This window comes from Anneissia japonica, unplaced genomic scaffold (assembly GCF_011630105.1).
Source record: "Anneissia japonica isolate Jap-2015-1 unplaced genomic scaffold, ASM1163010v1 scaffold287960_len3192837_cov198, whole genome shotgun sequence".
Taxonomy (NCBI): domain Eukaryota; kingdom Metazoa; phylum Echinodermata; class Crinoidea; order Comatulida; family Comatulidae; genus Anneissia; species Anneissia japonica.
The window spans coordinates 445,130-468,492 of record NW_022712725.1 but is presented as its reverse complement, the minus strand read 5'-3'; the positions used below and the strand labels follow the sequence as shown (position 1 = coordinate 468,492).

General features: G+C 32.8%; 1 protein-coding gene across 2 annotated transcripts in view; it reads left to right on the top strand.

Annotated features, from left to right (window-relative positions):
• LOC117108030 (protein FAM214A-like) overlaps positions 1-20,983 on the top strand; it is a 34,024-nt gene extending 13,041 nt beyond the window's left edge. For both annotated transcript variants that reach the window (XM_033249873.1, XM_033249872.1), the window contains 12 exons: positions 2,267-2,438; positions 7,185-7,355; positions 12,310-12,509; positions 14,069-14,194; positions 14,894-16,292; positions 16,740-16,865; positions 17,150-17,223; positions 17,722-17,833; positions 18,394-18,552; positions 18,907-18,975; positions 19,646-19,818; positions 20,774-20,983. In XM_033249873.1, the coding sequence (XP_033105764.1) occupies positions 7,191-7,355; positions 12,310-12,509; positions 14,069-14,194; positions 14,894-16,292; positions 16,740-16,865; positions 17,150-17,223; positions 17,722-17,833; positions 18,394-18,552; positions 18,907-18,975; positions 19,646-19,818; positions 20,774-20,930 (2,760 nt within the window). In that variant the 5' untranslated portion in view covers positions 2,267-2,438; positions 7,185-7,190 and the 3' untranslated portion in view covers positions 20,931-20,983. The remainder of the gene's footprint in view (positions 1-2,266; positions 2,439-7,184; positions 7,356-12,309; positions 12,510-14,068; positions 14,195-14,893; positions 16,293-16,739; positions 16,866-17,149; positions 17,224-17,721; positions 17,834-18,393; positions 18,553-18,906; positions 18,976-19,645; positions 19,819-20,773) is intronic.
• Positions 20,984-23,363: the final 2,380 nt, after the last annotated feature.

The following is a 23,363-nucleotide window of genomic DNA, read 5'->3' as shown; positions in this document are numbered from 1 at the left end:
ACATCTCTGCTCCACTATGGGCACCTGGCAAAATATGAATGAATTGGAATGAAATTGATCCGGTGCTGAATTAACTGCTTGATTGGGAAGCTACCAGGGAGCAAAGGAGCATGAAGTACATTGGCTGTCTATGTATCCAATTACTAGGCCATTATAATAAGCACTGTTATGTAGATGACATAGCACTATAAATACTGATTATTAATATTATGGATTGTGTTGTGAGGTTTAGATGGGTATCAGTTGTGGTGACTAGTGACCCATATTTAATTTGTAAGGTGAATCATTTAGTATGTGCTAATGATTTTGGACCTTCAGGATTATACAAATATGAAATATATGGTAATTGAAAATTAATCTGTTACTATTATTAATGAATAAAAATTAGATTTTAAATAAACAATTAAAAAATGAAGTGTAATGTAATAATATGGCTATGGGACTTCAAGCTGTAATAGATGTAAGATATTACAGCATTGCCCATACTGTACAGTAGTTAATTTTTCCTTGGTGGTATGCGATGCTGCTATGCTTGTACAGAAATATTCTTCCCTGATGGCTCCAAAGGAATGATAGTTGTGATCAGCTAACAATACCAAGATAAAGTGAGAAAGTATTTCTCCATCAATTGTTACTTGGGTCCCTCTCAGATGTTTTGTCATTAGTCAAGAAGGTTCTTCATAAATATTAATTTCAGATGCACTTTTATCAATGGTCATTCCGCTACTGTGATTCCGCTACCAGACATGGTCTTATATTTTTATAAATATCTCCAAAACTATAAACATTTTTAAAAATCAATGTTTTGCATTCAATACTACACTAAATTATGATAAACTGAGATGTATTCAATTTTTAAATCACTTTCATAAATCAGAGGGTTTTAGTAAAATGTGGAGTGGTAAAAATAGAGGGTATTTTTTTTGTCTTTCCGCTACCATACATATTTTTTGATATTATATCAAAATTGTGATAGGTTTTTTAAAAAAAACTAGGGTAGAAATTATAGATGGATTCCATAGTTATGTAAATATGATAATTATTCCAAGAATTAGAATGGAGTGTAAATATGACATTAGGTTAAAGTTAAAAAGTTCAGCAAAATAGTGATTCCGCTACCATGAAATTGCCCAAATCTAGTCTAGTAGGCTGGATAATTGCAGATGCTTCAATGTATTGGATCATATATATTTGAATAGAATAGAATCTATAACAATAGGCACATTGTACAATGCAACTTACTGTAAGGCTGACAGGCCCATACAGTATGCATAAACCACAGATTATCATTTGTATTTTGTATGCTTATGACACTACCAAGCCAAGATAGATCAATGCTTTTGCAGCTGGTACAAACAATATTGTATTGCTAGGTCAGGACGTTTACTTACATCTCTGTTTTTCTCCCAAGCGGAATGCATACGTACCCAATGGGGTGGTTGAATATTTATTGTCTAATGAGGCTAAAAAAAATTGACACTTGTTTGTATTCAAAATGTTCATAGATCGTAGACAATCAATCAACATAAACCGTGGGAGATTTCATGAATAATTAACTATGATTTTTAATTAATACAAATATTTGATTAAGAAATGAAACAAACAGTAATTAAGAAAGATTCAAATTTAATTAAATAGCTGAAGTAAATAGATTAATATAAAGCATGATGGTGATTACTATAGAATATTGAGTATGATTTTAGGAATGATAATTAAGGATATGGCTATATAGTAGTACCAGTGCATTTATATAGCACATTCATTTTTGTTGGAATTACAACAGTAAATAAGTTTCCAACCTGGTAAATGGTTTATGAGTCATGAACAATGAACTTTAGTACAACTCAGGCCAGCAGGGCTTGTGGTTTCTAGTCATCCACTCAACTCATGAACAAAAGATATACTAAAATCTCCTTAATTATATACCAGTGCTGTTGAGATTGCATGAAATGCTCATGTGATTGAGAAAAGTCATAAAACCTGGCCATTTTTTTTTATCTTGTAATCCTTTGTTTATACTTTTGAGGATTGGATTCTGTTCACTTGATATTAAAGGTATTATGAAGAAAAGAATAAGTTTTATGTTGCTGACAATGACTATTTGATATGTAGTTTGACAGTTTAATTGTTACTTTGCTGATTGTTTATAGCATAAATGTTATCGTTTCAGTTAGACTACCTTGGGACATGAATAATGTAGTGATGCAGATTTCTTGTATAATTTCATAATTGAATCTTATACTGTAATTCTCTCTTATATCCACAGTTTATTTTGATCAATTCAGAGAGTGGCCAATGCAGGCTTATCAATACCAACGAGAAAACCTTTTTATGAAGCGATTGAAGAGGTTACCAGTACAAGAAGGTCCTAGTTCTGTTGGTTAGACAAGTGCTAATATCATCAGTATATTGTGCAGAGGTGGCCTAGACAGACAAATGTATGTATCATTCATAAGATCTATTTACATGGTCTTAAAATGTAAATTAATATTGTTCACATTAAACATTCTTTTTAATTCCAAATTTTAGAATAAAATGGAACTACCCTGTGTGTCACCTCACTGAAATCCCTTTTGTCCCATGTGGCACCTAAGACTGTGACATTGCCTTCTGTCCTAGTTTTCCATTTTATTCCTCTACTGTCTTCCTTTTACCACCCTCTGCTGTTTTTCTTTTTTGTTGTTTGATTGTTCTTCTTCATGTGTTGTCCCTGGTCTGCCTCGCTTCTTCCTTCTGGACGCCATGTCGAAAGATAACATATTTCCAAGTGGGATAAAAGTAACTCAAAGGTTATTTATAGGGCGGTGCTAATACCTAAAAGTGGACTGATAATAACAAAGTATATTTTTCTGAAGTAGCGAACTGCTCTCCATGCACTTAAAATGCATTTTGTAATTATTCACTTCCTTTCCACAAGGTTCACATTCTTGTAGTATCCCTTCTATTGTATCCTTATTAGTTTCTTTAAAACCATTTGACATTTAAATTTTTCTTCCTTTTGTGGCCCAATAGCTCAGGCCAGCCTCAAGGTGCAAGTCATAGTGTGTGTTTTTAGTGTTTGATGAATGTTAATTTTCAATTCAATAATTAACAATACAAATGTTAAATTCATCAAGAATTTGCTACTTAAATACCATATTTATTCAAATAAACACCCCTGGGTATTCTTCAAGGAGGGTTTTTTTGTTGTGTAAAATGGATACATATAATCAAATAAACGCCCCTTAATTTCATTGTGAATGTGGAATTACAACACATGTTACCGTAAAAATATGACTTCATGATCAAATGATCCCAACCAGTTTAGGAAAAATGTAATTCTAAAGTAGAACATTAATAGAATGTGTTGTGAATAATTTTTCTTCCATTCAGTCATTACATTAACCCAGTTTTCTTTTCATGTGAAACATTTCACATGCATGCTCATTTTAAATGTGACTGTAAGCCGTCAAATTTACATTTTATATGTAGAAGATATTCAGGGTACTGAATATACAGTACAAAATTAACATAAACACTTGAAAATACATAGAATGTAAAAATTCACATTACAGTACTACTGTTCGTTATGCGAAAAGTAACTACTTAAAATTGCACTCCATAAAATCATTTGTAACACATAACATTGTGTTTAAAGTCAGCAGCTATTGTCAGTTCACTGCGGTAGTGAAAGCCTTATTATAAAGTATACATGCTGCATCCATAGATCTGTTTCTTGCTTCATTTGACTACCGTATGCCACCAATTACTATTGGATTTATTTTATAGTTTCTCCATCTCTTTTTCTAACTTTTTCCATTCATCAAGAGTCCATCCAGAGTGTAAGGAATCAGAATAGGAAAAAGCATTAAAGAAAAGAATAACCATAATTGGGTGTTGCAGATGGGCCCAAGATGAGTATACCTCATGGACCTGTACATGCTACTGTATTCTGGTTCTGGTGGGTAAAGCCGACCTCCTAAGACTCCAAAAGTGTGGGAGTATAACAAGAGGGGTAGAAATAGTCTGAAATGATAGGAATGGTCCGCCACTGCAGTTTAAGATGCGCAGTGTCAGTCATGAGCAGGCTTGCCGAACAAACTCAGGCCGCATTGGACCTGATAGCTTGTATTATGACACTGGTGGTGGTTTCAGGACCACACATCCGTAAAACACATTTGATTGGCTAGGAAAGTATGTAATAATCTAAAAAGCTAAGTACAACTGCAACTGGGGTATTTCTATTGATCGCCAACTTGTTTGCATGCTTTAATACTTCTGTTTTGATGAATGGAGAACTTCCATATTGCATGCCTGTGAATGTTGATATACAGTAGTTCCTGAAAACTAGTAAAAAGGGATATGTCACCACAGTTCTATAATTGTTTTACCAATAAAGCTTTAGGCTCTACCCTAGTTTCCACCAGTCAGCATCAGGCTACATTTTTCATCCATCTTAAAGTAATGGTTCTCCACATTAGCTCCTAAAGATGAATAGAACAATCTATGCAAAACATTGAGATATTCTCAACACTCGCACACTTTGTGGTGTACAACAATTATTTAATTGATTATATATTCTAATATATTTGTCTTGAGGAATTCCTGAAGATGAATGAGTATAGTTTGAAATATTGATTCCTGATGACATGGTACATCAGTCCACCAGGTGAATGTTAATATAGTACATTATTTATGATATTAAGGTACTGTAGTTAATTATGTTCTGACCTTTCAAATAACCTACAGTAAAGAAACTGCCAATGTTATGGCTTGTGTATATTATTGCTTGTTAAATTTGGCTTCCTCTGCTTAGGCTGGCATTCCTAGTCAAACAGCCTGCCTAATTTAGTCTGCTGCCATATACCTACTTCTAATGCAACTGAATTCATTAACTGTAGTCATTTCCTATTGTGGAAAATACTGTATGAAATGTGAAACAGAGTCTAGACACTTGGCACCAAACAGATCTTTTACTTATATTACATTCTACTAAGTTGTTTCGCATATTAGGAGAAAATTGAGTCTTTTGACCACACATATCATTTGTCTGTATGTACATTAGTTTTTGTGAAGAGCTTCTATCCCCAATTAGTAAAACATAAAATAATTAAAGTTATAGTACCACCATACTACACACAGTGTGTATGCTCGCTTTTTTTTCCGGTAATATCTTTACTCTGCAACTTGGTTTCCATACAGTTACTACACGGTATTGCCGACAGCTTTCGGTGGTGCTGATTGGTCGGTCGAATCAGGGAACCTTCTTCATTGTGTCGGGGACTGCCACGCAGTACAACGATTGCACTGAAAACACTGTAGAGAAATAGGAAACTGGCTTTATGTGCCTCAGTAGAAAATGATGATGTGATTGATGTTACTACCAAAGTGTTTGAAATATTGTACTGTTATGTATTTATCGTTCTGTGCCACGATTTAAAATGTGTCATGGCGACTAGGTTTAACCAAATTAGTAACTGACTTGTTGCAATAATAGTGCTTCCAAAGCTATACGTTAGTTTGGCCACATCGATATCAGATATGGCAAGGTCTATAGGCCATTCGTTGTGGGCAGGCTCCCCCTCCCCTCCCTACCCCACCACCACCAAACCTAATAAAGGAATGCCGATTTTGAGTACATTTTACTGAGGCTTTGTCCTGAAACATTGCAGTACAGAATGTTTTTGATGCTTACAGTAAAAAGAGATAGGCCTTGGTTTTTAGCTACAAACAAATGCTAAATTACATCAAGTATTTTATTACATGTTAAATGAATAAATGTGAATAAATGGAAAATTAAATAGCTCCGGAGTTCCTCTAAGCAAGCACATAGTGAAATAACAATTGAAATGATAGCATGTAGATAGTAGGAGTAGACTGTATTTTGTACTTGGATGATAACCACCTTTGCTGTCATTGTTTAGCAGGTAATGATGCAATACCTATTGTAATTGCATAGGTACCGGTAGATCCTTTTGTTGATGAATCATGTTGGTTTAGTCATGTGCAAAAGTATAACTAGCCACCTAATCACACTAAATTTTCTTTCAAGTCAACAATTTTTTTCCATATCAAAAATGAAATAATTGTTAATTATGAGTTGTTTGTGATATGAGGATATCTCCTGATATTTTTTCTCCAGGCCCAGCTGAACCCTATTATGGATGACAATGGAATCTGAAAGAAAACATCGTAAATGCCATACTATACCCTTATTTATTTGATTAATAAATCACTGATCTTATAGGATCCTACATAAGGAATAAGATGAGATATAAATCATAAACTTAGGTCACATGCTACAAAATAATTTTTCATACAAGATTAACTCAATCTTTCAAGCCCCAATCCCAAGTATTACTGACCTATTTACCAACTACCAAAGGTCAACCACACTTTGATGTCTGATCATAATATTTGTAATGCATTAATTTAAATAAGCAGGCCGACATTAACATAGTTTGTTTGGTATATTAGTTTTTTGTAATTTTCTTACAAAATGATCTGTTCAGAAAAGTCCACACTTAACTTTAGTACAGTAGTTGTAACTGAAATTCTATCTATTTGTGAAGTAAAATACAACTTGAATTAGGTCTGTATCTTCAAATATTAACAAACAAAATCCTAACCTACTTGTAAGACTGACTCATTAAATATTGAGTATTATTATTTATGTTGATTAATGTTCCATTTACTGTCATACAATTACACAAGTTTATATGCTACGTACTTAATCTTGTATAATAGTAAATGAAAGCAATTTCGCAATGACTGTTGTTCTCCAAACCTTAAAAGGTAAGGGGGCCAAGTTAGAATTACCCTGCTGTGCATATTTCCTTGCGTTGTGTTGTGTTTTCCTACATTTACCCAATACTATATACCTAGTAAATGTTGCTGTTTAAAACCAAACATAATTATTTATTGTCATATTTTATGTCAAAGTACAAAATAATTTAGTTTTTATTCCAGTGTTAATTCTTAGGTATAATAAATTAGTTAAAAGTTGATTTATAGTGATAAACCTTAAATATAAAAATCTTTGGTATCATTAGTAAAGTTGAATAAGTGTTTTTGATTGCCATTGTGATTAATGCTCAAGCTACAAGTTTGTAAGATAAACATAATGTCGAATGTTGTTTGATGAAATATTAAGGATTTTACTTTTAGTTATTGATTATTTTTTGTCATATTTTGTTTGTAATCAGATAAAAATGGAGGAAGGAGAGCCAGATCCAAATGAATTATTTGCCGACCTTGGAATGCTCATAGTTGAGGGTCGAAAACCTGAGGATTCTATCAAGGGTCGCAGGGAAGGCGAACATTGCCCTCCCTTGATTGGCATGCCGTTACATCAGTGCATCCCAGGAAACACAAAGGTAGGTTTAGGTTTACAGTAAAGTCCTGTCCAGCATATCAAATTTTATTTGACAAAAACATGTGACATGACTAAATATGGTCATGATGACATCACATCATGACCATATATAGGCATATCATGCCATATATAGGCACATCATGACCATATATAGGCACATCATGACCATATATAGGCATATCATGACCATATATAGGCACTTCATGACCATATATAGGCACTTCATAACTATAGGCACACAACAGTTTTTTATCAAATAAAATTTGATACTGATAGTGTGGACAGAGCTTAAGCTGTAGTTGGCTAGAGGGCTCTCTCTGCATCGTTGATATTAAATTGGTTATACAGAATTTTATCATTGTTAGCTCAATATTATGCATAAATGTAAAGTTATTTGATTTTGTTTTTTATGGTTTTGTTTTATTTTTTTTATGTTAAGTGCACAGTCAGTGCATGTTGTAGATTTTACTCCTTTAGTTTATTGTTAATGTTGATCCTGCCATAATATCTTCAGGGCACTTCTAACTCGGGAAGGAAGTATAGTACTTGATAAAGAGTCCAATCTGAGATTACATGTAAATAACTAAAAATTATCTAAAAAAGAATAATAAATAAAAAAATAAAAAAATATATAAATAAACATGGAACATTACTTTCAAATTTCATTATTCATATTAATGAAAATGGTTTCTCAAAGATGCAAATCTGCCAAAGACAGCCATATGGTTTTTGTGAAAGAAATGGCTGTGAAAAAAGTAAATGTAAACGGTTAACATTGTTAACTGTTATTACACTGTGTGACGAATCTAGTCTTCCCTTTTATATCATACAGTTGTGTATGGAATTAATGCATAGTAGACTAGTATGGAATATAATGGGTAGGGCTATTATTTATTTCATATACAGTACAAGGAATTGATGCACATAGACTAATATAGAATATTACAATTGGTAGGGCTATTACTGAGTACTACAGTATAATTTGAAACAGCATTTTGTAGTATGTACAGTAAAGTCATACAATTTGTCTGTAATGAATAAATCTGGATTGTTGCTAAAATGCAATAAGATGCATCTAGCCATTACATTTCAAAAGGGCCAATATATTAACTTTCACATTTCAATGACGTGAATAGGTAAGAATTATAATAATTTTTTTAATCATTAAAAAATATAGTACAACAATGACCTGATATTCACTGTGTTTGTATTTTATAAAATGTGTTAATACAGGTAATTTTCTTAGTTTAATGTTGTCTCCTGTTGTAATGTGTAGAGTAATTTAATATAAATAAATACATTTTTTAAAACGCCTTTGCAAAACACTCTAGAGAAAATCTAATGTAACTGAACAACTTGCACTATATCGTCAGTTCACACTCTTTTCCTGTCTGTTATCTGTCCTTACCTCTGTATTTTCCTCATTTCCTTATTTAATTGTCTCTATAATTTCACAGACAAATTTAAATATTATAATGTGATGGTACGAGAGATGAAGGCTAATTTAATCAGTTTCAATTTCAAAATCCAGTTTGATTTGCAATTAAATGGTCTGTGTTATATATGAGGAAGACCCCTAAAAAAAAATCAAATTGTAACATTGAACTCTTGGTTTACAAAAATTAAAAATTTTTACTACAAAAATATTTAAATGGATTACTAACAAATTTAATTTATTAATGTATGCAAATAGATTAATTGGTGAGGAAAATGTTATCTTGTTCTAATAACTTGTTTAAATATATACAACAATTACAGCAATTCAAACTTGACTTGTACAGTGCAAACATTGTGTATTATAGCCCCTTTCAGACAGAGCTGCAATACTGCAATATTGCGGTAAGCACGCCAGCATGGGTTTCTGTCTGAAAGGGTCGATACACCAACATGCTGGCTTACTTTAGGCCACCTTCACCCTAGTAATATTGCTGCAATATTGTGGTAACAGTAACTGGCTTGCTCTGTCTGAAAGAGTCTACTCAATATACAGTAGGGGCAAACAAGTTTAAGGTTGAAAACAATTGCAATTGGTATTTAAACCACCAATATTACGCCATTCTATAGGACCCTTTCAGACAGAAAAGCGTAATATTACCGCAATATTGCGGTAACAAAGGCGCTGTGTGAAAGGGTATAGATTGGTTATTATGCCGGCATGCTTACGGAATGATGTGGCAACGTCTATCTGAAAGGTGCTTATGTTATTTGTATTGCTGAAGTGGAGCTATTCCAGGGTCCTAGGTTCAAACCCTGCAACTCTCTAGGGTGTTTCTCACAAAAAAAAAAAGACTCTACACTTTTTTATTTAATAAGAACAAGTAACATTTTCTCTCGGTGTTCTTATTTTTGCCAATTTCAGGCTCAAATTTTTTTTTCTTATTTGATATACTTTTCAAAGATAAAAAAAATTATTATTGTATGCAGTGTAGAAGGTATTATTACATAGACACAGCTCACTGCTAATAATGTACAGATTAATATTTGTTGGTTTTTCTATTTTTTTTTAGATAAAAACAACATTTGACGTTTTACCTCAGCCCCAATTTGTTCTTTTTTTTTTTTTTTTTTTTTTTTTTTAGCAATTTCAGCCTCGGGTATAAAATGTGTTCTTATAAAATCAAAAAGTGTACATTTTATGAGACACAGTTTTTTTTTTATAGAGCATTACTTACAATACTCCATGTGTAAGTGGCAACTCGCTTACATTTAGGTAAAATGAAATAATATATATTAAAATAAATAGCGCATCAAAAATTTAAGTACAAATTATAATTGTCAATAAATTAACACCTTTTAACGTCATAAGAGTACTATAGATCAAAATGCAAAATAGATAGTAACTTATAATAAACACATGAGACACAAAAGCAATAACTAAAAGCCATTGATCTGTAGAGTATGTACATCTGTTTCTTGAAACTGAATAATTTAACAGCACTAAGAAGGAATGAATGAATTTGTGTGATGATTTGTTTGTTGAAGATTAACAACACATGAGGACCTACAGTTGGTAAATAATATTCTTAAAATCTATGCATACCTCCATTGGATAATGATATATATAAACATGATGTTATGTTATACAAAGGCTATCATTTGTAATACTGTAATATGATTTGATTAGTGAATGATTGTCAATAAATAAATTAAATACTTATTCCATGAGGTGTAGGTATTATTGTCAGGATATAATGTATAGTATCTTTTGTCAATAAAATTACATACAGTACTCATTAAATGATGATAAAGGCTATAAGTCTTTGTGTGGCAATTCAGATTTTAGTTTTTTTTTGTCTGAATAGTCAACTCTTAAATTAATGGGCTGTTTTGGTGACATGTTATCAAGGTCATATCTGTTTTACTTCCTATTTGGATCAGACCAAGGAAGTTAAAATTTCCAAAATTATAAGATTTTAGATAAATTACCCTTTTTTCTACCATTTGAGAAAGCTGCATTGTTTTCTTTTTGCAATCATTTAGTGAAACCAGCTATCAGTAGGGATGGGTCCACATTTTAAAAATGGGCCCAAATTATGCAACTTCCTGTATAAAATGATTCCACTTTTTAAAAAATGGGTCCAGGTTTCTCATATTTAGCCTAAAATGGGTAAAATTTCAAGAAAATGGGTCAAGATTTTTCATATTTTTTTTTTGCGTAAAATGTGTCAACTTTTAAGAAAATGGGTGCTCATTATTTGAATTTATGCGTAAAATGGGTCCACTCTGATATTGTCCTGCGCTGTTTGAAAATCTTAGCTCTGGCATTGATTGGAACTACAGTATTCATCATTTTTGTTATTAAAATTTATATAGGCCTTAAGCCTGTGTTATTCTGTTTTTTTAATCTGTGGGATATATCACATTGTTTATCATATTGTTGGCAAACTGTTATTGCCATCATGATGCTACACATATTGAAATTTAAATCATTAAACATACAATGTTTATCATATTGTTTTGTCATTCCACCAAACACACTTCAGTTTGGAACAAACTTAACTAGTGATAAAGGACTGTCATATTATCTTTGTTGTAAAAAGATTAATTAATATAATGCATGAGCCTAAGATAATATACGAACTGGTTTACATACAGTCTTGCATATATCTGGAACAAATAAACAAATTATTAATGTTTTGGAAATTTAAATTGTTACCCCATGTGGTTAAAATGAAATCATATGTTTTTATTTCTGTAATTAAATCCCTTACTAAAAGTCTTGAATTACACTTATAATATATAAGTTTATGTATGTATAGTGTTATATTCTAAGAATCATAAAACATGCTTTAAGCGTAATAAGGTTTATCTAGTTTCAGGTTGAAACTGAATGTATGCTTTGTGCCTAAATGTCCATAGTCTGAGCACCTGCAAGTCATAGACACATTATTGTCTCTTTTGTGTTTAAATAGTAGGCCTACTGTACAAGCAAGTAGAGTTTAGTACATGCATAGTGGACATGATAGTATCATACTTTAGATTGAATGTGCATAATCTCAACAGAAAATCATTATATATTCTTGTATGCAAGTCACATGGTATACATTATAATGTACTATAAAGGAAGGCCTACATAATTATTATACTCTCTAGCTAGATTCTAGCATATTGTGAAAGAGGTACAGAACATTTGTCTAGAATTTACTAAGAATTGTCTGATGTGAGTTGTCTGAATTAGATCATCAATTAGATGATTAGCGGACTTTAGTGCATGTATAGAAATGTAAAACAAGAAAGGAAATTGAAGTAGTGTAGCATTCACTCATTATTTTAGTACCATATTTAGGGATTTGTTTTATTACCATTATACTATAATTTTTTCAATTATCAAAGTGTCACTTTTTTTTTAAATATTTTGTAGGTTATCCTTAATGTATCTCAGATTGAAAAAAAATGCAATCAATCAATCAATCAATCAATTATAAGAGTTACACTCACATTAATTCTCTTTTTAGTGCCATACTATGAACATGGTGAGGTCACATATAAACTATATGTTTAACAACAACATCCCGATGTCCATCGAGGTGCTGCAGTACCCTGACTGCTGCCAGAGCTCTCTGGAGGAGGTTGCTATTGGTGCGGATGCATCATTCAGCTCTGAACAACCATGCCTTCTACTAGAACAGTGGATCATTCAAGTTCTCCCAAGGAGGTGAGTGGTACTATGGTTTATCAGAACACTGTAAATGATGATGATAAATACAATTTTGAGATTTAAAAAAATTATTTTTATAATATTTTACTATACAAAATACTTTATTACGAGGTTGGTGTAGTATACTACAGTATAATGTTCAAATCTTGCAAAACGTGTTCCCTGATGCCGGGCAACCACTGCGTCCTCTTACGACGGTTGTACAACTGTCGGCCCGACAAATCCAACTCTACAGCCTTTGACCTGACTGTTGATGGCAGTCTTAACAGATCATCATTAAAAGTGATCCGTTGTGTGCGTGTCATGTGATTGCGTACTCCATAGAATCAAGATGTTCAAGTATGAACAAAAATTTAATTTTAGACCGGCTTATAATGTCACTAAACCACTGGCGCTTATGACTCGCACGCCTTAAGCCTATGTAGTGTCCTCTTTCAAATGACAAAACAAAATTTGTCATTAATTATGACTATTCTCAAGAAACAATATCTGGTATTTTAATGTCTTTTTCAATCAACATTGCAGAACTCTAAGCATCACATATTATATAGCCTGAAAAACACATTATTAGGTACATCATTATTTTCCCATTATTTCTGGCTTATAATGTCACAAAACCACTGGTGCTAATGACTGGCACACCTTATTCAGGCCTTTGTGGTGTCCTCTGTTAATGAATAAAAATAATTTGTCACAAATTATTTTAAAATTGAGGACACAATATCTTGTGGTATCAACTATTACATGTCTATTTCTATATCAATATTGTATTCATCTAAGCATCACACATTCTGTATAGCCTGAAAAACACTAATTAGATACATCATTATTTTCCCATATTTCCGGCTTATAATGTCACAAAACCACTGCGATAATGACTGGCACACCTGATTAGGCTTTTGTGGTGTCCTCTGTTGATGAACAAAAAAAAATTGTCACAAATTATTTTAAAATTCAGGAAACAATATCTTGTGGTATGAACTATTATTACATTTATTTCTATATCAACATTGTAGTCATCTAAGCATCATGCATATTATAATTATAGCCTGAAAAACACTAATTAGGTACATTATTATTTTCTCCTCAACATACAGTAGACTGGAATGAATTGTAAGTGGATTTAGTTGAGTAAAATGATTTCTATGAACTAATATTTCCACTAAAAATGAATCATATATTATAGTTTTTATATCATAATAATAATATGTAATAAATAAATTTCATATATTAAAACTACTATAATATTTTAAATATTATAAATAAAATTTATATATTGAGCATGTACTTAGGAAAAATAAGAAGCAAATTGACATGACATGTTATTATTTGGAAGCATTAATTAGTCTTATCATAATACACAGCTGGAGAAGGCTGAGATAAACCGTTATGTTATCTCCCATTGGCTAGGTCTTTGCAATAAATCATAACGCACAATCACAGACATTGAGATAAACAATTCTGCTGATAAAGTGAAGGCCAATGAAAGTGCTTTATTATTTTAACTAATAATCATTTTCACCAATTTGTTATTTCTCTCTACCCCCATCTTTTAGGTCTTTACATTACCATCAGTCAAGCAGAATGCTACTACAGGCGATCAGGTCCTACCTGCACTTCTCTCAGCTCAGCTCTTGGCTAAGTATGAACAGTGGCAAAGAACCAAAGAACATTACTTATAGGTAAGTACTGTATAGTATTATATAGGCTCATGGTGACCTAGTATAAGCCTCCTAAATTATATAAATTGTATGTGGTACTGGTAAAAATCATAATAAATTCAGTTAAAACTTTTACAGGGATTAATTATTAGTAAATAACCTAAATTAACAGAGGGCTGCTGCCACAGCTTATTCAAAGAGGCACATGTAGTATAGATAGGTAGATCAACAATAATATACAGAAATATTTCTCTAATTGTTACTGTAACAAGTTTTAATAAATTTCCAGGTAATAAATAAAAGGAATTTAAGAACTGCATTTTTACGCATCTCTGTGTTAATTGGTGAGAAACTTCTTGTTTAATTTTCAATTGTAAACTGACAACTGTTTTAAATACAAAATAAGGAATTCATATATTGAATTCAATATTTCTAATCTATTATAGCTCAAAATAGAGTTTTAAAAAGATTCATAATCAACATTTTTTTGCTTCATAATTCTGCAGTTATGATTTTTCTCATGACTAAATTCAACAAACTGTGATTTAAGTAATTTCTTGTATTTTATATTTGTAAGGACTTAAGGTCTACATGCTTTAAATTTGATATGTGGACTTTTTAGTGAATCAACTATTGTTGAAATAGTGTGTTGGTTTTCAGATAACCAACACAGTCTGAAAATATCAATTTAACTAATTTTTTCTGTTTATTATTTTACAGAGTAAGTGCACCTGGAGAAGCCTTCCCTGCCAACTTTGTCAAGATTCCCGAGGTTCATTCTTTTCCTGCTGTCAACATCACCAAGTCCTCCTGTATTCGGGTCAGCGTGGCCTACCTTCCACGACAGCAGCAAATTCCCATCATCCCCTGTGGTGTTGGACACAAGAAAATGAAATTCTCATGTCAGCACTCTCAGGAGAAACCTTTTGATAATTCAGAAACACGTTTCCAATCAGAACAGGGAAGGCAGTTCAGATGCAAGCGAGGAAGTGGTCGCAAATGTTTTGAGAAACGGACTCGTTTCAACGCCCATAGTGAATATAATGTGGGACATAGTTCAAGGCAACAGGAGAAGAATGTGCACAAACTTGACCCAGAATCTTATCAGAATGCCAAAAAACACAAGAGAAAATGCAATGTACCATTAAACACACCAAAAAGAACCGTTGGCCATAGAACACAAGAGTGTAATGAGAGGTTTGATAAGTCAGTAAATTGTGAGGACCAGAGAACACGATCTGTTAATATAATGCCTTATAGGAATATACCTGACAATAAAAGTAAACCTGCCTATAAAGATGATACCTGTCCACCTGTATTATCTCAAGGTGTTGAAACTGAATTATCTTCAAAGGAACTCAGAACTCAAACAGGGATAGACACGTCAGAAAACTGTGTAATTGCTAATAAAAACAGAAATGTGTTAGAAGATAAAGGGATCTATTTTGTAGCCAATTCTGATGATGAACTCCAGAATGAGTCCCCACCACTTACAGAACTTTTACCATCATGTATTAATGAGCCTGAAACTGTATCATCAAGCTTAGATAACATCCCTGTAGTACAATGTGACTTGCCTGTTGTACAAAAGGTTACAAACGTGAGTCACAATATTATTTCACCTGTGAGCCACACTTCTCTGACACATAAGCAGTCTTCTTCCTCTGCAACAGAGAGTTTTCCATCTCAGAGTAGTCCTCCAGGAGAGAGCCAATCTCCACCACAGTCTGGTTCACCAGGTGACTTCAAAAGCACTACTTTCATCAACAGTGTGCAAAAATTAGTTTCTGATATCAAAACCAAACTTGACTTTGCTTCTGATGAAGAAATGTCACCCTCCATCTCCAGAAGTAGTCCTACCATTAGTGCAATAAATTTGGATCAAAATGCTGAATCAAAACAATCCATGTCGGATTCACTTAAGCTGAGTATGAAAAGAGGTAATCAGGCATCTGGACAAGCCTTCCATTCAGATCCGCAGACATCCTTCCAGCCTGCACCAGAGAAGTCGAGGCAGGAACGAAATACTCCAAGAGGCTTTATACCAGTCTTTACAAAAAGTAAATCTTTGTTTAAAAGTGTTATTCAAAAAGAGCCGACACCGAAACCAGCAAATGAGGTAGGTGATCAACTAAACATTTGTGTTTTTAATTTTTAAAAATTGCTATGTACTTAAACTAATTATAAAATAATATTTCATATTTTCGTAGGCTCATAATCTGTTGGTTTCACATATTTAACGCAACATAATGCTAAGTACTGTAATAATGTTAATAGTCATAATGATGCATGCACACTAAGTGTGTAAGTGGAGACAACTCTTAAATTGTGCAATGTATTGGTTATGTTGTGATTTTGAAAACTGTCTATTGAGTGGCTTATTTAGGAGTATTGACAAGTGGATGAGGGTGGAGAGAGGGGGTGGGGTGCAAAGGTTAAGTGGGTTTACCTGTAAATACACAATTTGTGATTGGTTTACCTGTAAATACACAATTTGTGATTATGTGAGGTCTACAGTGTTATAGTAATGATATAGCTACATTGTAATGGCTTTATATTTTTGCAGAATTCATTTGAGAGGAGTAAAACTTGGTCCAGTCCTGAACCAAAACGTCACCACAGTCGTTCCATAGACAGTTCTGGTAGTTATATATTTAATCCACGAACAGGGTTACCTTTGAATTCAAGCCCAGTAAGTTGTGCAGGGATGAAAAACCTATTTATTCTCATAGTTTTGATTATCTGTCAATGCCTTTTAAAAATGTAATCATCCTGATCTTGTCAGTGATTGGCTGTGATTTTATAATATATGTTACAGCAAGAAATTTTTAAATAATTTTTTTGATGATGTCATCACTATAATTTAAATTAATTCTCCTATTTGATTAATTTTTAAATTTAATATATTTAGTTATTAAGTATTTCTCTTGTTACTGTAATGTATATATTACAAATGTTTTATTTTTATTTTTCTAGGCTCCTATGAGGAAGACAAAAGAGAGTACAGATGATTCATCTCTGAACAGTAGACCTACAACTATGCTTAAAAGGTACCATACTAATTGCCCTATTTTATATATAACATCATATTTTTAACCTTATAAAAGAGGTTGAACTGTCAAGCATCTCTATATAGTATCTTTAGAAAAGAGCAGTCTTTATCCCTATCCCTTGGATATTGTTCCTGAAGTCCACAATATGACAGTGTAAACATATGTAACTTGTGTTTTTTGTGGACATGTGCATTTTCCTGGCCCTGTTCAGGCTGGTCTCTCCGGAAAGGACCATTAATTGATAAACATGTGTAAACACATCTGTCATTTACTCTGGGAGACGCAGAGATGTAGTGTCCAGAAGGTTTATATCTGGTACTTTGACAGAAGTTAATTTTAAATACATAAAATTGAAAAAACAAATAGATAAAGAAGTAGTGGCTTGATGCTTGAAGGTTGATGGTTGCTTACCTCCAAAATTGATGCTAAGTTCTGGCACCGGTTACAATCGCTTCATAAATATGCTTTTATTTCTTGCTCATTTGTATCTTTTAGTTCTACTTCATGTAATGACCTAGGTCACACTTTGACCCCAATGAACCAGTCAACACGTGTACTCAGTACTAGTGCTCCAGCTTCTACAAGTTGCCTACTAGGAAGTTTTGAGGTAATTGTCTTGGACTAACCTTGTTCATTGAACAGCTTTTTTTCAATCAATTTACAAATTATTTTACTTTTTAGAAATTAAAACTGTAAAATGTTTAAAAAAATCTATCTAATCTATTCAAACTGCATATCATATTTGTATATTGAAATAAATTTTTAATTGAAAATTCAAATTAACCCTTCGGCGCTGCATGCCTCAGTACATCAGTTGCTCCAAAGGGCCCCCTAACATTTTTTTGCCACGGGCCACCCTTGCCCGGTTACCCATTGCAATCGGTGCTTAATGCCAGGGGATAGCTAGGCCTAGGTATTGGAAACTGACACCCGATCTAGTTTACAAATTTTTCAATTTATGAACACCTCTTGGTACCAAGGGGTACGTAAAATGGGCGTTTTACTGTAATAGGCAAAATTTAATTTATTAATGATCTTTATGAGCTGGTCTTAATATACTGATTTAATAAAAACTGATTGAATTTTATTTTGGGCAAGGGTAAGTTTGGTACGTTTTAGCTGATCTCTTCTTACTGATTCATCATGCAAATATATTTATTACTTTAGGAATCTGTGTTAAATGGGCGCATGGAGCCCCTAGGAACAATTGAAGGGTTTTCTGCTGAGATTGGAGCTAGCGGACGCTTCTGCCCCTCGCATGTTAAGCTTCCTGTCACAGCATTCTTCTACAGTGTAACTGATGATGACCAACCATCGTCTTACATGGTAAGCTATACAGCGATATATATTTACTTATAATCTTACCGAATTAGATATTTTATTTTCATTAATTATTAATAGCTTTTCAGTATGCAAATTGGTTATTTAAAATGATTGCAGGTATTACCATAAATTTAGATTATTTATGATTTTTTGAATGTTTTTTTAAAACTTGCCCACTTACTGTAAAAGCAACAAAAACAATGAAAATGACACAAATATATATGTGTTTATTTTTCTAATATATGAAATGCAGCTTATCTGAATTACTCCTTATATCTATTATGATGTGTGTTTTTATGTAGACAAAATATTTACATATATATTAAGTTAGGTTTTACATATGTTTGCACTTCTCAGGGGTATGTAAACTTGGAATCTATTGGGAAACGAGGTTATCATGTCCCAGCGCAGGGAACAATTCAAGTTGTGAGTACATTGTTCATTTTCCTGGTTTTATTTCCCAAATACTTAACTATCTTGATTTTATATAAGGTTTATTCAATAATGTAAGTCCATCTTCTAATCCAAGCACTAATTTCAACTTGCAAAATGGCTCTTATATCTTGTTAAAGGTCAACTAAGAAAGTGTTGAATGATGCAGCCTGTTATGTCGTGTCTGTGTGTGTTGCCGATGCTGTGGGTTGTCATAAGACAGTGTGAAAACAATCTTGTATTGTCGTGAGAATATTAAGAGAATATTTACAACATGCTCTCCAGCTTGCAAAGTGGCACTTACAGCTTAGTTGTGAAGGCGCTGCCCTAGTCCTGACAATTCAGATTGGCACTTGTACCTTGGTAGTATAAGTGCTCTTTTAATCTCAGTTTGCAGAGTGGCATTTGTAGTGTGGTAGTAAATTGCTCTTTATATCAGCTTGTCAAGTGATGTTTGTAGCTTGCAAGTTAATTGCCCGCAAAATCTCTGTTTTCTGGGATTGTAACCAGTAAATCTATACTGCAATTCTAAATAATTTGATGTGTTATGGTATGTGAGAATGTGTTTAGAAGTTAATTAACATTTCTTTATTTGTACAACCAAGTTATTTGATTCAGGTTTATTCTTTGTTGATGTTGACACTGTGACATTTATTGTTTTCAGACATTATTTAACCCAAATGGCACAGTAGTCAAAATATTTGTGGTTCGCTATAATCTGTCTGACATGCCGCCAAATTGCCAAACATTCTGCCGACAACGAGTCTTCTACATGCCTAGCAATGCCAACATCAATGACGATTGTGAGAAGGAACTCCGATATTTACTGCATTTAAGGTAAGGATAATCAACTCTGTTGACATCTTAATCTCTTACTAAGCCTATACCAAATGATATGATAATATAAGACTCATAGGTTTATAAATGCCAGGATGTCTACCTACTGTAAACTAGCTGAAAATTCAGAGCTTGATTTTATTAGTAGTAATATTGGTGATTTAAGCATATTATTAAGTCTTTCCAAATAGATAAAATTTCTAACCATTCATATTTTCATTTGATTGTGTGTGATCATGAGGTATAAACAGCATATAAACTTGTTATCAGTAGGGAGGGGGAACGATGAGTAAATGGGGGAGCATGCCACTGGATTAAAATGATGTAAAGTTATTTTTAACTACTTGAGCACATTTTTTTTCAGTTTTTAGTAGGAAAGCATATTTGCAGGAGGGCATAAATGTCTTTACCTGGGGTGGACCTCCACATCCCCTAGATATGCCACTGCAATATGCAAGACTTTTTTTTTACCTTGTTAGCGAACCCACCGACTGCCACTATTGATGATTTCGAATACAAATAAAATTTTATTTTTTGCCAATTAGTGCATAGCAATGAAAATTTCGAAAAAATAAAGGTTTTTCTTTATTTTTGTCCCGTCGCTACCTTGAAATCTCCAAAAATATGATATGCATATTTCTTCCTAATTATACAAATTTAAAGCATTTAACCAACCCAATTACTACACTGTTTACATTTGCCAATAAAATTTTATTTTTATTTTCTCCTCCATCTGGATGTTTTGGCAAAACTTTTTGTTAAATGAAAAACCCAAATTTTATTTTTATTTTTTTTTCACCCTCTGACGATTTAGAAAAAAATAAGCTCGCGAAAAAAAGGTATAAAAAAGTCTCGCCTTACTGTCTGTGTATGTAACCATGTATCTAATCAAGTTGTATTCTATTTATAGAAATTAAAGTTTCCTATTGGTTGTGTTATTCTATTTTACTATCAGGTTCCAGAGCTCAAAATCCAGTAGGATCTACCTCCACACTGACATTCGGATGATATTTGCCCGCCACCGACCAGATCTTGAGTCGGGAATTGCAACATATGAACTCCGGTCCTTCACCGAGATGCCCTCCAATCCCAGATTCTCGCCGAAGAAATAGAGCCTCGCCATACAAAACAGTAATACTACTTAATGACAAAATATACACAAAAATACCCCACTTAAAATGATCTACAATTAACAATGTTCTGAATGTTTAAATTAGGGAATACATAATATTATTTTTTTTGATTACGTAACCCTCGGAACTGCTGTATTTAGAGATAGTGGGTCACAATGCCATTGGCGGTGTTTAATATTTGAAACAAAAGTAAATGGGAATTTTGAATTGGTAACATACTATTAGTGTAATAATTTTTTGACATTTTTTTGGCATTTATCAAGCACTTTCCACAAAAATATTAGATAGAACACTTCACTTTATTCTTGTTATTGGAATCAATAACTAAATTATGCACAATGTGAAACACATTTAGAGCTCTCTGGGGAGATTTTTCTAATCATTCAAACATGACTAATTAGCATATACCAAATATATAGGGCATTTCCCTACTACCATGTATCCATTTAATGTAGTCCAAAGACAAAGTGTCTTGCTAAAGGACTCCAGTCAATGGCCAGTGCGAGATTCGAACCCATGACCTTACAGTTAAAAGCCATAATCACAACTGCTACACTGAGAATAAGGATGATGTTGATTATAGTATAGATGTGATGATAATAGTGGTGATGAGGGTATTTTGTTGATATTGAAAGAATGGCGATGATGTATGATGATGAAGATGCTGAAAGAGGTTTATAATAGTGGAGGTGTTGATGGTGAAGATGTTGATAATGATGAAGATGTTGTAAATGGTGAAAAAGATGAAGACAAAGAAAAATAGTATTACGATGTTGCTGCTCCTGTTGTATAATGATGACAAAGAATATGCTGCTGTTACTGCTGCTGATGATGATGATGGCTTCCTGCTAAGTTGTGTGATGTGCTGCAGACTTGTGCATTACAGTAACATACCACACTTATCAGCATAATTGTAGAAAATAAGAATTCTATATTTAATTTAATTTTTTAAATATACGGAATGCCTGTATTTAAATGATAGCTGATAGTCTCCAACACTTCATGTTGACATTTTAACTATTTTTTTTTGTTTTCATCTTAATTTATTGATAATGCAGTATATTATTTGTAGAAAAGAATAAGAAAACTATTTTTGCAATATTGGTAATTTTTAACTTTATGAATTTATATTTTAAGCCTATTGACTTAGAATTGGTACAGGATCTTTTGTGTAAATTACACATAGAAGACAAAGAGATGTAATTTACAAAAGTTAACTGTGTGTAATGCACACGTTGGCCTAAAGTGAACATATATAGTAACGGAATAACGTAAGCTACACAAGCCAAACATGTGTATTGTACACATAAAGTTATTATGTGGAAATTACACATAAAAGTCATGTATGTGTGTAATGACACATATACCATTATTGGCATGTAAAATGTTATGAAAATAGTACAGTTGAATATGTGTAAGTTACAATACATTAATGTGTGCATGGCATGCAAATGAAATGTGTGTAAATTACACATAACTATTACCCTATTCTAAATACACTATAAAGTAAAATGGTACATTATAAATTGTATATATCATGTATTGTAATATATAAAAGAAATATTACAAATAGTAGGCTAACTGATATCAGGTACCCAGTCCTGAAAGATTCAAGTGTTTGTCTTGGGTTAATAAAATTATATAAAGATGCTAATAATAGAAAGAGAGATAGTTTTTAAAAATTATAAACTGCTAAAAATATTTTTTTTTAATACCAGCTAGATCTATGATGGTAAAAGTGATATGTCGTGGTTGAGCACATTTGATTGACTATATGATCGATTGATTGACAACTTGTTTTTATACTAAGTATTGAGTAAATCAATTTAATTTAATTTCAAAGCCCTATGTTGTATGAATTGCAACTAATTTGATAAGAGACAGAGTCAGGAAAGCTAATCAGGGGCGGATTTAGGGGGGGCTGGCCCGGCCCCCCTTTTGGGAGGTAAAAAAAGGAAAAAGAAAGAAAAAAAGAAAGAAAAAGAAAAATATGATAGCCCAGAACGCCTCAAATGTTATTTTCGGGCGTCTAGAACACAAAAATTTCGCGGGGGCATGCCCCCGGACCCCCTAGGACGTTGTTGTCTCGATCGGCCCAAATTTCGGCCCCCCCTTTTGGACATCTCTGGATCCGCCCCTGTACTGTGCACACGTTGGCCTAAAGTGAACATATATAGTAACAGAATTGTAAGTTACACAAGCCAAATATGTGTATTGTACACATAAAGTTATTATGTGGAAATTACATTATTGGCATGTAAAATGTTATGAAAATAGTACAGTTGAATATGTGTAAATTACAATACATTAATGTGTGCATGGCATGCAAGTGAAATGTGTGTAAATTACACATAAATATTACCCTTTTCTAAATACACTATAAAGTAAAATGGTACATTATAAAATGTATAT